The 17,758-nt window shown below is 37.0% G+C and overlaps 1 protein-coding gene across 1 annotated transcript in view; it reads right to left on the reverse strand.

The window, feature by feature from the left end:
- dcbld2 (discoidin, CUB and LCCL domain containing 2) overlaps positions 1–17,758 on the reverse strand; it is a 57,073-nt gene that overhangs the window by 27,304 nt on the left and 12,011 nt on the right. The window contains exons 4-5 of the mRNA XM_062061405.1: positions 7,638–7,689; positions 7,493–7,565 (exon numbers count right to left, since the gene is read on the reverse strand). Coding sequence (XP_061917389.1) covers positions 7,493–7,565; positions 7,638–7,689 — 125 coding nt within the window. The remainder of the gene's footprint in view (positions 1–7,492; positions 7,566–7,637; positions 7,690–17,758) is intronic.

Genomic DNA, 17,758 nt, shown 5'->3' on the forward strand with positions numbered 1-17,758 from the left:
GTTAGCTATATGTTGCAAAATGAATATTTACACAGTAAAGTTCTGTTTACATTGTCTACATACCTTAATTGTTTCCAAACGGTACCTATAACACGACAGTAAAACGGCTGATCAAACAAAACAGAAGTCATCGTAATGGACCCACTACCTGCGGAAGCTAGCTGTCCAATCAGCTAAACGAACTCATCAACTCCACAGTCACATTTTGGTGAATTTACTGGGGAATTTGTGAAACTGAAAAAATACAAAAATAATGCCATTGCAAGTTAATAATACTAACAAACACTCATAAACATGTTAGGATATTAGCTAATGCTAACGACGCTAGCACGTACAAATATGCATGAAAATACTCCCACAGACATCACACATGGGACGATTTAGTAAGTATAAACAAGTTTAGTTATATTGTAAGCAACGTTCCCTCTAAGGTGCGCGCCTGCGCAATTGTGCACTGCTCACGCGTCCTCTGCGCACAGCAAATTAATGCTGCGCAGAAAATCAAAAATCCCATCTGAACTTTAAACAAAATAAACACATTACAATTTATTCTGTATGATTTTGCAATGCAACTCTGTGAGTGACAAGTGACAAGAGTGGCCCTAATGAATAAAACAATCTTTGTCAACACAGTTCAACTATTGTCTGTCGAGACACTTTACGGACAGGAAGGAATTCCATCCATCACTTTATTGAGCAAAACGGTTTGTAACCAAACCCAAAAACATGAGTAAAAAAAACTTTTATCTATAAAAACAGGTAATTTTCTGCCATACAAACCAGGCTTAAACCAACTTTGTCATCCGTCGTTTCAACAGAAGCCGCTCGCTCTGTCTCACCTGCACCAACACACGTACTCATGGCACTTATCCAGTGCTGCGTTTATGGCCACACAAAAAGTCAGACAACCCCAACGCCACACAATGTGTAAATGCCAGCTTGTAACACTCTGACTCCTCAATCAGATTAAGAATGTTAATCTAAGGATATTATTCATGAAATATTGTCAATAGATTTCATAAATACTAATAAAAAGATGTATTTTACAGACAAAAAGTTACAGGAACTAAATGTAATCTTTGAAAGGGGTAACATTTCTTTTAAAGGCAGGACCCGCAGCCAGACATACAATACTAACACATGTTTATTTGTTATTTTCATTGTAAGAGGGCCAAATTATTTTAATAAAACATTTAAATTGTTATGATGTCAGGTTTGGGACAGGTGTGACGCTGGTGTAGCCACAGTGTGCACGTCTGATGTTGCTCACATGTGCTCCACTGAATGCTCAGGGAGTTTGTGCGTTTGCTCACACAAATGAAAAATTACAGGGAACATTAATTGTAAGACTTACAAACGTTGCTTGGCGTGATGAATGGAGAATCCATATGAGTAGGAACGCTATGGACGGCTAGAAGACTGAACGGCAATTCTACTTCCGGTTTTGAAGCACTAAATAGAAGGACACCGCATCACCTGAAGTGAGCAAATTTGTCCAAAAAATGGTTGCATATCACAAACAATAAAACACTTTCCCAGGCCACTTTGCTTGTTTTTTTTATCATTTGTACTACGCTATCAGCGAAGAAAAAATCCATAAATTAGCCGTAGCGTCTTACAAGCCGCAGAGTTCAAAGCGTAAGAAAAAAGTTGTGGCTATAGGTACCGCACCAGAGGTCAGTTCCCCAACTGAATACAGTGTTTCCCATAAACTGCCAAGATACCTGTGGCGGTGGGGGCGTGGCTATGGGCGTGGTCACCATGACATCATCAAGTAATTTGCATAAATTACTACAATGATATGATTTTCTCTAAAAAGGCTCAAAAAATGTATACTTACTAATTAATAACAACAGTTTTGTTTTAAACGTCCATCCATCCATTTTACAATATAATTACAACACTTTATGTACATATTTATATACAGATTTGAACAATAAGTTATTCACTGAAATATATTTATTAATTGTGGTTCTTACAAAAAATATATCTTATAAAATATAAAAGCTAAAATGTCTCTTAAAGCTCTGCCCCTTTAATTAGTGCATACTAAATAATTTAACTTTAGCCTACTACTACAACCATATTATTTACCAGCAACATAAAGTGACACAGAGGCAGAGGTGTCCTGCCACAGTCAGTAACAAATAAACAGAAAACAGTAGTGGTCAAATACAAATAAGGAAACAAGAGAAGTATCCTACACTTCTTTTTTGTAAAGTAAATCTGAACAGCCTATATGGGCATCTACATCAACTATATGATTTGCCTGAGAAGCTGGACAGGACAAAAAAAAAAAAAAAGTATTATTTATTTGTGGCGGACGTAATTCTTTCGTGGCGGGCCGCCACAAATAAATGAATGTGTGGGAAACACTGCAATAGCTTTAGGGGCCGATTTATAATCTTGGTACCTTTTCGCAATGGAAACATGCACACACAAAAAAAAGTGCACTGTAGTGTTTGTTGGAAAGGCGCATTGGACCCACCCTGCCGCCAACGCAGGAACGTGAACACACACAAGAAGATCCCATGCGTGTGACGCCTCCATTGTCGCCGTAACACACACTATGACTTGTGCACAACACCCCACGACATGTACACAACATCTCGGCACTGACTCACTATAAGAACGCACTGCGCTAATCCAGCCCTGCAGCTGGACTGGATTAGGAGGTCTTTTCTTTCAGGCCAAACTATTATCTCACCTCCGTTTCACCCCGCTGACCCGGCCCCTCCTCTGTCCCAGAGGGGCCCCCGAAAGCCCGGCCCACTCCCGACAGCTCACTCGTCCTCCCCTACAGTCACACGGCGACGCCCCTCCTCCGGCTGCCGAGCAGGCTTGAGAATCTCGCGCTCATGACCTCATCGCGCCCCCGCAGAGCGTCGGGTCTTTAGTCCAGAACTCGCAAACCACAAAATAAAAAAAGTTCATCATGATGACTCACAAGTACTGACGCAAAGGAGGCATATTTTTTATGCTATCAAGAAGTTGCTATGATCTGTTGTGATTTATTAACCAACTGTAGCTCTCTGGTCATTTCTGCTATGGCCATTCCGACTCTTGCTGAGAAAGCGTTTACATTAAACGTCTGCAGGAATCCAAACTACAAGTTGCTATGATCTGCGGTGATGTGTTATCACACTATAGTCCTCAGTGAACATCTTTCATCTGCATTTTCACTCTTAAGCATCCGAGCAGTAACTTCTGCGGGAATCGCTTCAAATAATTCAAGGGGACATATTTGTGTGGTATCTAGAAAAGTTGGTATGATCTGCTGGGATGTATCAGCATTGGTGTTTCAACTCAACATATTTCAATATCCACGTGCAATTTATGCAGGAATCGCAACCACTAACCACTAGGGGGCACATTTGGATCGTATCTAGGTTGTTTTCTATAATCTGCTGTGATGTATTGTAATCAATGTGCATGTTTCTTCTACATTCTGACACATTGACGTCATATCTAAGCATTCACAGTGCAATTTCGGCAGAAATTGCAACAACTAACCCATGGGGGGCGCATTTGAGTGGCTTCAAGGGGTTGCTATGATCTGATGTAATGTATAGTCTAACCACGTACACCTTTTCCATGGCCAAATTCAAGCACTTTTTAAGGACTTTCAAGATCAATTTTCCAGTTTTTCCAGTACCCTTCAAAAGGCGAAAACCAGTGTGAATCAATCCATAGCCTTCTGTCTGTAGGGAAAATACGGAAAATCTGCTAAAACCTAAGCCTAACATTGAAGCAGCGGTTATCATTAACTGAATGGGGCAAAATGAAGTAGTGTTTGTGTAGACCAGGGGTCACCAACCTTTTTGAAACCAAGAGCTACTTCTTGGGTACTGATTAATGTGAAGGGCTACCAGTTTGATACACACTTAAATAAATTGCCAGAAATAGCCAATTTGCTCAATTTACCTTTAACTCTATGTTATTATTAATAATTAATGATATTTACACTTAATTGAACGGTTTAAAAGAGGAGAAAACACGAAAAAAATGACAATTACATTTTGAAACATAGTTTATCTTCAATTTTGACTCTTTAAAATTCAACCGAAAAAAAGAAGAGAAAAACTTTAAAAAAGAATTTATGGAACATCATTAGTAATTTTTCCTGATTAAGATTAATTTTAGAATTTTGATGACATGTTTTAAATAGGTTAAAATCCAATCTACATTTTGTTAGAATATATAACAAATTGGACCAAGCTATATTTCTAACAAAGACAAATCATTATTTCTTCTAGATTTTCCAGAACAAAAATTTTAAAAGAAATTCAAAAGACCTTGAAATAAGATTTAAATTTGATTCTACAGATTTTCTAGATTTGCCAGAATAATTTTTTTGAATTTTAATCATAATAAGTTTGAAGAAATATTTCACAAATATTCTTCGTCGAAAAAACAGAAGCTAAAATGAAGAATTAAATTAAAATGTATTTACTATTCTTTACAATAAAAAAAATAAATTTACTTGAACATTGATTTAAATTGTCAGGAAAGAAGAGGAAGGAATTCAAAAGGTAAAAAGGTATATGTGTTTAAAAATCCTAAAATAATTTTTAAGGTTGTATTTTTTCTCTAAAATTGTCTTTCTGAAAGTTATAAGAAGCAAAGTAAAAAAAATAATGAATTTATTTAAACAAGTGAAGACCAAGTCTTTAAAGTATTTTCTTGGATTTTCAAATTCTATTTGAGTTTTGTCTCTCTTAGAATTAAAAATGTCAGGCAAAGCGAGACCAGCTTGTTAGTAAATAAATACATTTTAAAAAATAGAGGCAGCTCACTGGTAAGTGCTGCTATTTGAGCTATTTTTAGAACAGGCCGGCGGGCTACTCATCTGGTCCTTACGGGCTACCTGGTGCCCGCGGGCACCGCATTGGTGACCCCTGGTGTAGACTATTCAATGTCATTGGTGTTTGCAAATATGTCTCCATTTGTGTTGTTTTTCACATTTCTTGTTCTTTTTCTTACTTACAGCACTCAATGACATCGACCAGCAAGGATTGATTCACACCGTATTTGTGCTTATAAACTGCATTAATGTGATATAAATACATGCACCCTCAAAATGTCAATTTCACTCATTTATTAACAAAACTGTTCCACATTAATATAAGGATAATAAATTAAAGGCAACTATTTTGTTTGTTTCACAACACCTCAGTCACCTTTCATTAAGCATATCTAGCCTTATAACTGTGGCTATGATAACAAATTAACAAAAAGACAAAAGTTTACTTTTTTTGCTTTCACTGAGGTAGCCAGACAAGTTAAGTAGACAACGAAAATAATAGAGCAAGAAATGCATACAACCATGTTGTGTAAAATATAACAAAATCATTAATATTAACTCAGCTTTAAATTGTGAAAAAGGTTACAAATTATACATTACACGACCTTCACAGTACAAACAAGTCCAATAATGTAACCATTTTAATGCAATTAACCAAAACGACAAAATGTAACTTGTTTGCTTTAACTGAGGTAGTCAGACAAGTTAAGTAGACCAGTGTTTTTCAACCACTGTCTGGTGCGCCGTGACCTAATTGGTCCATAAAATATTTTTTGCAAATCAATAATTATAATCTGCAAATAATGTGCCATTGTCTAGTGTCTGTGCTGTATAGAGTTCGGCAGGGTAACCATGTAGAACTCCATATCAGTAGGTGGCAGCAGGTAGTTCATTGCTTTGCAAAAGTCTGAATGCATCGAGGATGGTTTGTCGTGACCCCAGTATGCAGAGCACAGCGGGAGACGGCATGCAGGTAAAAAGGTATGTAACGCTTAAACCAAAAATGAACAAAACAGAAAGGAAAAGGCGATGAAGCATAGGGATGGCTATGCAAAATGAAAAGTAAAACTGAAATGGCTACAAAGTAAACAAAAATAGAATGCTGGACGACAGCAAAGACTTGCAGCGTGTGGAGCAGAGACAGCGTCCACAAAGTACATCCGAACATGACATTTCCACACAAAGAAGGAAAGCGTCCGCACAACTGAAATAGTCCTGTTTGCCAATAGAAAGCAGGTCAGGCAATAACACTCAAAAGGAAAGTGTGAAGGTGCAATAGGAAAACACCAACAAAACAGGAAGGGCCACCAAAATAACAGCGCAAGACAGGAACTATAGCACTCCACACAGGAAAACAACAACAAATTAAAAATAAGGCACGATAACCTGGTGGAGTTTCGTTTTTGTAACGTTTTCTGCTGGTGGTGTGCCTCCGTATTTTCTTTATTAAAAAAATGGGCCTTGGCTCAAAAAAGGTTGAAAAACACTGAAGTAGACAACCAAAATAATGGAGCCAAAAATACATCGAACCATGTTGGATTTCCTTTTTGCATACCTTGCAGCAGGCTACACGTGGATTTGGTCCACGTTTTATCCAAAGTTTGTATTTGTCATTTTCCATCCAATGTTCATTAAAACGACAACCTCCCGGCATGATGGACCGATGCACCACTGTCCTCTTGGGGGCGACACAGAGCCGTATATACATGACAACAACCTAATGTAGAGCTCGTGCAAAGCCAACAGATCAAGCGTGTAGCTTTCATTTTTAAGGAAACTTATTTTATTTTTTTCCATTTTATAAATAGCCTATCGAGTCAGACGGCCGAGAAATATGATGAACATTTCCAAGCACTTCACCCAAAATTCAAGCATTTTTCAAACTTTGAAAACACAACATTAAAATCCAAGCATTTTCAAGGTTTTTAAGCACCCGTACGAACCCTGCATTTCTCCCATTGGCGTTTTGACTGAGCAATGACATTATCTCACATGCAATTTTTTCAGGATTTGCAACAACTAATCCACGGAAGACATACTTGAATGTGATCCAGGGGGTTTGAACCATTAAATACAAACGACGACTTTAAGACTTCCAACTAATTTAATATTATCTTATGAATTAATTCAGTATGACTAATATAGCATATTAAGGTAGATTCATTTTAATGAAAACATTGTGAGAATCACGTGACCTCAGGCAGCCAATCAGATAAGCTACTTATACCCAAACGGGCAGCAGCTGCCGCTCGTTAGGTAGATTGGACAGCGCTACAGAGTCACTGCAGGTCAGTAATCGTAAAATAATGCAACCTAAAACATTGCCACCGCAGTTAATAATGGTTTTACTATCACCAAGGTTTGACAGATTATTTCTAATCCAGTTATTTCCAATGGGACAGTGATTCTCAAACTGATATCCATTTTGTGGCGTGCCAAAGAATAACTTGATTACAGTGTTTTATTTTTTGATAATATACACAGTGTTACTGTTCAAAGTGTGTGTAATGTTAATTGTTGAATTAAAAAACTGTTTTTACTGACTGCTATGCTACTATAATTTAATCTTGGTCATTATGGTGATACTTGGAGAGCCAGTTTTTTCTGAGGTGGTACTTTGAGACAAAAATTTGAGAACCACTGCTACAGAAGATTGGAATTGACTTACGCCTCAGCAGGTTTCCTCACCTCTCTGTATCCATTTGGTATCGTTCCGGAAATCTCCTCTGTAGACGTCAAGCATCCGGCCGGACAGTATTTGCTGCAAAAAACAAACAATGAAAAATCACAATGTGCGTGGAACGACTAAGCCGAGCAAATATTGATGCCTTACCTAAACTCAGCCTGGTGGAAATCGCTACCTTTGTGCAGGCAGGTGATGAGATCTGCAAAGGGCAGGCAAACAACAATTAGCATTATGTTGTCTTGCATGCAATCAGTCTGTTAAAAATGTGCTTGGAACGGTAGATGGAATACATAATCTTCCAGGATGAATTACAAACAGCAGGTTGTACTTTTTTCTTTGGGGTTTTAGGTTTTCTTACTTGAAAGCAAATCACACTCCAGTGCTGCTTAACAACCCTTTTTGGCCAAAAACAAGCACATTATATCACTATTTAGGCAAGCATTAACTTATCAAGGGACAATACCAGAGGAAGTAAACTAGAATGTGCTTTAAAGTAGTCCATGTACAGACTATACCATACCACAGTGGTTCTCAACCTTTTTTCAGTGATGTACCCCCTGTGAAATTTGTTTTAATTCAAGTACCCCCTAATCAGAGCAAAGCATTTTTGGTTGAAAAAAAGAGATAAAGTAAAATACAGCACTATGTCATCAGTTTCTGATTTATTAAATTGTATAACAGTGAAAAATATTGCTCATTTGTTGTGGTCTTTCTTGAACTATTTGGAAAAAAAGATAGGTTTTTATTTATATTTATAAAGGATTTTTGAATTGTTGCTATTTTTAGAATATTTTTAAAAAATCTCACGTACCCCTTGGCATACCTTCAAGTACCCACAGGGGTACGCGTACCCCCATTTGAGAACCACTGCCATACCATATAGCAGTAAAGATTTCCTATCCACAGATAATGAGTCAATACACAGCCGTTACTGTCAAAACAGCTGGCAACACTAATGAGTAGCAAGACGATTGAGTCAAACGGTAGAGCGGGGCTTGCCAGGCCGGACGGGACCCCATCGGTGGGAAGGCGAAAGTGCAGTGACGCGTCTCGGCAATTTGGGTTGTGAGTTTTAGCCAGTAAAGAAACCGAACTGAAATTAAGAAGAAAACCAAGTGAATTAAGAAAATGAGTGCGAAACACAAGAAATTCGAGGAAGACTTGGAGGAGATCAGAAAATCGCTTAACTCCCTGTCGGAGGATGTAAGGACAGTGGCCAAACAGCAAGACACACTCATGGAGTTGTTGACCGAAATCAAAATGCTGAAAAACATCATCAAGGAAAAAGACAAGAAAATTGTTGACCTAGAAGCAAGAATTGACGAAATTGAACAGTACACCAGAATGGACGATTTAATTATAAGTGGACTAGAAACCAAACATCGCACATATGCAAGAGTGGCCGGGACTCGCAGCAGGGACGCTGACAAGGACGCCGAAGCCCCGGCAGACGAACTTGTGACACTTGAACGGCAAGTAATTAACTTTTTTTCCAGTAAGAACATGACTCTTCAAAGTGGCAGCATTTCAGCGTGCCATACTATCCCCAGGAAGGACAGCAGAACCAACCCAGCCATTGTGATCCGGTTTGTAAATCGGAAACACAAGACGGAGTTACTACGGCAGGGAAGGAAGCTGAAGGGAACTGGGGTTTACATCAATGAACATCTTACCAAGAAGAACGCTGACATTGCAAGACAAGCACGCATCCTCAGAAAAGAAAACAAGATACAAGCAACATGGACACGGAACTGCAAAATCATGATTCGGCTAAATGGACCATATGAAGAAGCCAAAGTTGTCATGATCCGAGAGCTCCGCGACTTGGATCAATATAGATGAGACCTGCTAGACTTATGACTGACACGGCTCATCCTTGGCTGGAGACGGGGAAGGCTACGCAGCGAGAAGGTGAGACAACTGAGAATCAAAAGTTTCTAAGAGCTGAATACATGGACTATAAACTGTATGACTTTGAAAATGATGTTGACCCAGAAAACCATCTGTTCAACTCAATCAATGCTACATGTGACTACTACACAGAGGAACAATTCAATGACAATGTTAGTTTAGATAATACATTTTCTTTAATACATTTCAACTGTAGAAGCTTATATGCAAATTTCTCAAAGATTGTCGAATACCTGAAGACTCTAAATGGCAAATTCAAAATAATAGCACTTTCTGAAACATGGATCGATAAAGACAGAGGTATCGATTTCTCCATTGACGGGTATGAGTTGTATCACTGTAGTAGAAGAAACAAGAAGGGAGGAGGTGTGGCCCTGTTTGTTGACTGTGAATTGAAATGTAGACCTGTGGAATGTATGACAGTGGTAATTGATGATTTATTTGAATGTGTAACTGTAGAGGTAGAAATAGAAAAGAAGAGAAATGTTATTGTTACGTGTATGTATAGGACACCTGGGTCTAAAGTAGAAGCATTTAATGATAGTTTGGAAGAATTATTGTGTAAGGTGAAGGAAAATAAAACATTTGTCATGTGTGGCGACTATAACATAGACCTGCTAAGCTCACCCAGAAATAAATCAACAAGAGACTTCTTGGATGTGGTATATAGTAGAGGGCTTTATCCATTGATCACCAAACCCAGTAGAATAACGACAAATTGTGCAACGTTAATTGATCACATCTTTATAAATGACATAAAAAATAATATAAAAAGTGGACTAGTAATTAATGATATAAGTGACCACTTACCTGTGTTTCTTACTTATGACTGTCCAATTGATAAAAAGAGGGAGGAAAAAACTCATAGATATGTAAGGAAAAGAACTGAAGAGGCAATAAATAGGTTTAGGAAGGACTTATTTGAAACAGACTGGAATGAGGTGTATGGGGGAGAAGCAAATGCTGCATATGAGGCTTTTCTTAATATATATTTATCATTGTATGAAAAGCATTGTCCGAATGTATGGAAACAAAGAGACAGCTACAATAAAAAGCCTTGGATTATAAAGGGACTACAGAATGCTTGTAAAAAGAAAAACAAACTTTATAGAGATTTCATAAAAGTAAAAACAAAGGATGCTGAAACAAAATATAAGGTTTACAAAAACAAATTGATAACAATAATGAGACAAGCAAAAAGAGAATATTATAATAATTTACTAGAAAAAAATAAAAACAATATCAAAGGAACTTGGAATATTCTGAACAAGGTAATAGGAAAAACATCTGGGCCTACAAACCCACCAAGCCATTTTATCAATGAGGATAATAAGATGATAACAAATATGAATGAAGTGGCAAACGGATTCAATTCTTTTTTTGTGAATGTTGGACCCAAATTGGCAGAGAGTATTGGAGAACATAAAGATATACAGAGTGGATGGAGAGGGGGAAGCAAAGTGCTACAGTCCATGCTTCTAGGAGATGTTAGTGAAAATGAAATTGTATCGGTGGTAACAAAACTGAAAAATAAGACATCAACAGACAGTGATGGTATAGACATGATAATTGTAAAAAAGACTATTGACTGTATCATCAAACCTCTTTGTTATATTTTTAATCTTTCTTTTCAAACAGGGACCTTTCCAAATAAAATGAAGGTAGCAAAGGTAATTCCACTCTTTAAAACGGGAGATAAACATAGATTCACTAATTACAGACCAGTGTCACTACTGTCACAATTTTCTAAAATAATTGAAAAAATATTTGTAAAAAAATTAGATAGTTTTATTGAAAAGAACATGCTGTTGAGTGAGAGCCAGTATGGATTCCGGACCAATAGATCCACTGCTTCAGCTGTAATGAATATAATTGAGGATATAGCAACAGCAACTGATAATAAGAAATACACTATAGGGGTATTTATCGATCTTAAAAAAGCATTTGATACTATAGATCATTCTATATTATTGTCCAAGTTGTATTCATTTGGTGTGAGAGGAGTAGTTTTAGACTGGCTAAGAAGTTATTTAGATAATAGACAAGAGTTTGTGGATTTTATGGGTAATACATCTGAACAAATGAGGATTGAATGTGGAATTCCACAAGGTTCGGTTTTGGGACCAAAATTGTTTATTTTATATATTAATGATATATGTGAGGTATCAAAGTTATTGAAATTTGTATTATTTGCGGACGACACCAACTTTTATAGTTCGGGACACGACTTAAAAGCATTATCAAAAATTATTGAACAGGAAATGATTAAACTTAAGAGATGGTTTGATGCCAATAAATTATCATTAAATGTAGAAAAAACAAAGTTCATGATTTTTTGTAAGAGGAAAAGGGAGGAAACGATCAAATTGTCAATAAATGGAATAGATATTGAAAGGGTTTCTGAACTTAGATTTTTAGGAGTGATACTGGATGACGGTCTGACATGGAAATCTCATATTGCACATCTGCGGAAAAAGATGTCTAAGAGTATTTTTATATTAAATAAGGTAAAATATGTGTTAGATTATAGGGCAATGCGTATATTGTATTGTGCACTTATATTGCCATATATCAACTACTGTGTGGAAGTGTGGGGGAACACATATAAGAGTAACATAAAGGCATTGTATCAACTACAGAAAAGAGCTATAAGGATTATTCATAAAGTAGATTACTTAGAACACACTAACATATTATTCATTAATTCAGGTTTATTGAAATTACAGGAGCTAGTAAAGTTACAGACATTATGTGTCATGTTTAAGGCTAAAAGCAAAACATTACCAGCAAATTTACAAAAAATGTTTGTCATCACTTCTGAGAATGAAGAGCATAGAAGAAAAGGTCATTTCCAACATCAGTATTCAAGGACAACTTTAAAACAAATGTGTATATCAGTGGTGGGGGTTAAACTATGGAATTCTCTTTATAATGAGATAAAAGATTGTAAAAATATATTCAAATTGAAAAAAATATATAAAGACAGAACAATAAAATCATATGGACAGCCATAAGTGTTTACATTTTGCTTTATATTTATTAATTTACTTGTTTTTTGCCTGGTTTTGTATCTGTTTTGTATCATCCTGTGAGGTGTACCTGTATATTACTTCTTTTGTATTTTTGTTCGGTTTGTACTTCATGAAGTTTTGCACTTGTGTTTTTTTTGTTTTGTTTTGTTTTGTTTTGTTTTCGTTATATTTGGATGTAATTGTTGGTTCACATATCATTAAGTAAGACTATGTATTATGTGAAGGGGGCAGGAAAATATAAGATTTTTCTTCATCCTGCTCCTTCTCAGGCATTGGTGTGTAACGGTGTAACTGAATAATTGTGGTATAATTGTCTATCAAAGATGCACATCAATGAAGGAGATAAATAAAAATGATGATGATGATGAAACGTGGTGTTAGTATCATTATGGGGGCTGCATGAGTGCTGCCGGTAACTAGGGAAACAATTCATTGAGGGAAACCCTCGATTTCAACATCTATTGTAAAATTGTCAAGCTTGATGGGGGAGTGTCATTATCTAGGGCTGCATGAGTGCTGCCGGTAACTAGGGAAACAATTCATTGAGGGAAACCCTCGATTTCAACATCTATTGTAAAATTGTCAAGCTTGATGGGGGAGTGTCATTATCTAGGGCTGCATGAGTGCTGCCGGTAACTAAGGAAACTGCAATTCATTGAGGGAAACCTTCAATTTCAACATTTACTGTAAACATGTCAAGCTTGATTGATCATTATCTAGGGCTGCATGAGTGCTGTCTGCAGCAAGGGAGCAGTAGTGTATTTAAGGAAAACTTAAACATGGACTGTGATAGTGTCAAGCATGATGGTAGTCGCGTCATAATCTGGAGCTGTAGGAGTACTGCCTGCAAATGGTAGAGGTGCGGTTCATTTTATTTTATTTCATTTGTATTTATCTCCTTCATTGATGTGCATCCTCGATCAACAGACAATCACACCTCAACCATTCAACTACACATCTACACACCAATGCCTGAGAAGGAGCAGGATGAAGAAAAATCTTATATTTTCCTGCCACTTTCAACATAACACGCAGTCTTACTTAATAGATATCATATAAACCAACAATTACATCCAAATATAACGAAAAAAACAACAAAAAAAACACAAGTGCAAAACTTCATGAAGTACAAACCGAACAAAAAAAACAAAAAAAAGAATATACACCTCACGGGATGATACAAAACAAATACAAAACCAGGCAAAAAATAAGTAAAATAATAAATATAAAGCAAAATGTAAACACTTATGGCTGTCCATATGATATTATTGTTCTGTCTTTGTATATTTTTTCAATTGGAATATATTTTTACCGTCTTATTTCATTGTAAAGAGAATTCCATAGTTTAACCCCCACCACTGATATACACATTTGTTTTAAAGTTGTCCTTCATTAAGGTGAAACATCCATTTCAACGTGCACTGTGACATCGCCAAGCATAGTAGTGGTCGTGTCATGGTCTGGGGCTGCATGAGTGCTGCCGGCAACCGCAAAAAATGCGGTTCATTGAGTGGAAACATCTATTACATCATGTGCAATGACATTGGCAAGAATGATAGCAGTCGCGTCATATTCCCGGGATGCATGAGTGCTGCTCAGAACTGAAAAGCTGCAGGTCATTGAGTGGAAGCATCTATTGCTCCAAGTGCTGAGACATTGCCAGACATGATGGCAGTCACGCCATGGCTTGGGGCTGCATGAGTGCAGCCGGTAACTAAGGAGCTGCAGTTCAATAAGGGGAAACATCCAGTTCAACACATACTGCTACATTGCCAAACATGGTGGTGGTGGTGTCAGGGTCTGAAGCTGCATGAGTGCTGACAAAAACTGTGGAGCTGAGGTTTATAAACTACTACTTAACTTCATAGTTTAGTGTAATTGTGGCCCTGGGCGGCTAATAGTTAAATATACTTTGGCAAACTTGAATTCTACTAGAAATAACACTTAACCACAATAAAGCTGCATACACAAAACTGACAGCACAACAACCACACTTTGGGCAACACAAAGAGCAACTTGCTGTAAGCAAGCCAAAGTATCGCTGACTATCGCCTGGGAAACTCAACATAGCAAAAAATAAAATTGTCTACACTCAATTTTCCATGTATATTCATTTAAGGCTTACCATAGCAGGAAATCTAGGCATGGGCACCAAAACCCAGTTCCATAGCAACAATGGTTCCAACGTAAACGGTATTAACCACACAGGAAAAAGAAGTCGCTACCTTTATATATACGTACCTTATTTTGGTGCTAAATTAATGCAGATTCCGCAACCTGCAACAAGTGCTTGGCAGTGATATTGTGCAAGCAACGTCTTGTAAGTAATGTAACAGCATCCCTCATAAACGCCGTTGGCGCCGCAGAGCTCGCCAGTCGCCCCAGCAACAACACAGCACTTTCTCATTGTGCACCAATGACGGTTACGGCAAGTGAGGTCGCATTCATGAACCACCGGAATTATGAGTATCGACAACCAAGTCATTTTTTGTATTTCTGCAATAATTATGACAATTTCTTATTTTCATCATTTAATTTATACAGTTGATTTAGATTAATAATCTGTTTAACTTGAATGTCACCAAATTTCATCAAACTAAAAAGGCACTGGTTTTTGTTTTTATAAATAAATTTTTTTTAGGTATCTGTTCAGGCACGGTTTTAAGTATGGATTTTGGTACTGGTATCGGTTAAAATTAGAGATGTCCGATAATGGCTTTTTTGCCGATATCCGTTATTCCCATATTGTCCAACTCTTGATTACCGATTCCGATATCAACCGATACCGATATATACAGTCGTGGAATTAACACATTATGCCTAATTTTGTTGTGATGCCCCGCTGGATGCATTAAACAATGTAACAAGGTTTTCCAAAATAAATCAACTCAAGTTATGTAAAAAAATGCCAACATGGCACTGCCATATTTATTATTGAAGTCACAAAGTGCATTATTTTTTTTAACATGCCTCAAAACAGCAGCTTGGAATTTGGGACAGCTTGAGGTGGGCGGTGTTAGGGGTTGGGGGGGTATGTATATTGTAGCGTCCCGGAAGAGTTAGTGCTGCAAGGGGTTCTGGGTATTTGTTCTGTTGTGTTTATGTTGTATTACGGTGCGGATGTTCTCCCGAAATGTTTGTCATTCTTGTTTGGTGTGGGTTCACAGTGTAGCGCATATTTGTAACGGTGTTAAAGTCGTTTATACAGCCACCCTCAGTGTGACCTGTATGGCTGTTGACCAAGTATGCCTTGCATTCACTTGTGTGTGTGAAAAGCCGTAGATAGTATGATTGGGCCGGCACGCAAAGGATGTCTTTAAGGTTTATTGGCGCTCTGTACTTCCCCCTACGTCTGTGTACACAGCGGCGTTTTAAAAAGTCATACATTTTACTTTTTGAAATTGATATTACATTTTAAAGCATCTATCGACCGATAACATCTCTAGTTAAAATGCAAACAATACCCATAGCTCAGGGTCACTATAGTTGCTGCTAGAAGTAGTTAGTCACGTGATTCTGAAGTGAATATTTGAGATGTGTAGAGTTTGAGAACACTGATGTACTTTGACATTCTACCGCAGTGCATGATTTCCCTTCTTTAGGAAACTAAAACTGATGTAAATAACGTACTGTCCCTTGAAAAGATATACTGTACCACCATAAAAACAGTCTTTTTAACTAAAACAGTGATAACTATATAGAGGTTAATTTGTGTCTTTATCACTGAGGCTTTTTTGACACTAAATTTATGGAACACAATTTTTTGATTTTAAATTTCATATTATGCTGACAACTTAATGGAGTAAAAATTTGTGGGTGAGATGTGTGTTTAAAAATTCAAGGTGTTAAAATACAGCAGGTTTATGATAATTCAGTGCATAGATATCCGGTGCTTAAAAACTCAAGACCCATTTCCACTATATTAAGACTGAAGCAATCGATCGTGTTCAAGAACCAGCCACTGAGTTGTCAAGTCACGTGCCACTGGCCTTGCAAAGCAGGTAAAAAGGCGGTTTATGCAGCGCGAAGCACTACAGCGGACCATGCACTCTGCTCGCATCCCTTTTTAGGAACACTTTAGACATGTTCAGGTTACTCTGCGTTAGGGAACAAAAATCCTAAGATTCTGTAAAAAAAATGATAAAAGCTGATCCCACTATAACATCAAAACTCACAATGAGGACTAATGACAGACCACTTAAACATATGGAATGTAATTTAACAGCTTTTTACTGAATAAGACATCCAGAATGTAAATAAAAATAAATATGGGATTTTCAATATTAACTATGACAAATAGAAACTCTCTTTACTTCCCAGACAACCTTTTCCATCGACATATTTTACAATCAAGCAGAACAACAAAAATGCAACAACCACGGCAAAACATTAACGCAAAGAGTAAAACATAATCGATTTACTATCTAGAGGTGGCCATTTGACATTTTGATTACGATTATGATCAGGAGCTATGATTTGATTAAAAATCGATTGATGCATCTTTAATCTATGTATATTGATGCAGTTGTATATTTCTTTAGGTTTCTTACATTCTGAGATTGGTAGGTCGTGATTTCAAACCCTGGCCAAGTCATACCAAAGACTATAAAAATGGGACCCATTACCTCCCTGCTTGACACTCAGCATCAAGGGTTGGAATTGGGGGTTAAATCACCAAAAATGATTCACTGCTCCCCTCACCTCCCAGGAGGTGATCAAGGGTGATGGGTCAAATGCAGAGAATAATTTCACCACACCTAGTGTGTGTGTGTGTGTGTGCATGCGTGTGTGCATGCGTGCGTGCGTGTGTGTGTGGGTGTGTGTGACAATCATTGGTACTTAACTTATCAATTCCTACTTTTAAAAACAGTGCATTTGTAATAAGAAATTCCCATCACATTTATTCAATTCATGAACATGTGTGCAAAACTGGATCATAGGTCGGATCTCCCTGTGAGGTGGTTCGCTGCAGTCAGCCAAATTTGAAAACTTTGTGCATTACTTTATTTACAATAAATAAATCGATTATCAACGTTTACTAATGTCCAAATTGCGATGCATCTAAAAATCAATTATTTCCCCCACCTCTAATACTATACCTTTTCTGCACAGCTTTGTGTAAAAAATATATTTACATTTAATATCTACAAACTGAATTTTAAAACACACATTTTGCTCATAATTTTCTTGTTCAATGACATTTTTACCATAATTTGATGTAAAAAAAAATGTAGTTCAGAAAATTAAACAACACATCATTACATAAGTTTAGTGTAAAAAAAACCCAAAAAAACAAGATTTTCTAATAAAGACACAAATTAACCT

The sequence above is a fragment of the Entelurus aequoreus genome, linkage group LG10 (genome assembly GCF_033978785.1).
Source record: "Entelurus aequoreus isolate RoL-2023_Sb linkage group LG10, RoL_Eaeq_v1.1, whole genome shotgun sequence".
Taxonomy (NCBI): Eukaryota; Metazoa; Chordata; class Actinopteri; order Syngnathiformes; family Syngnathidae; genus Entelurus; species Entelurus aequoreus.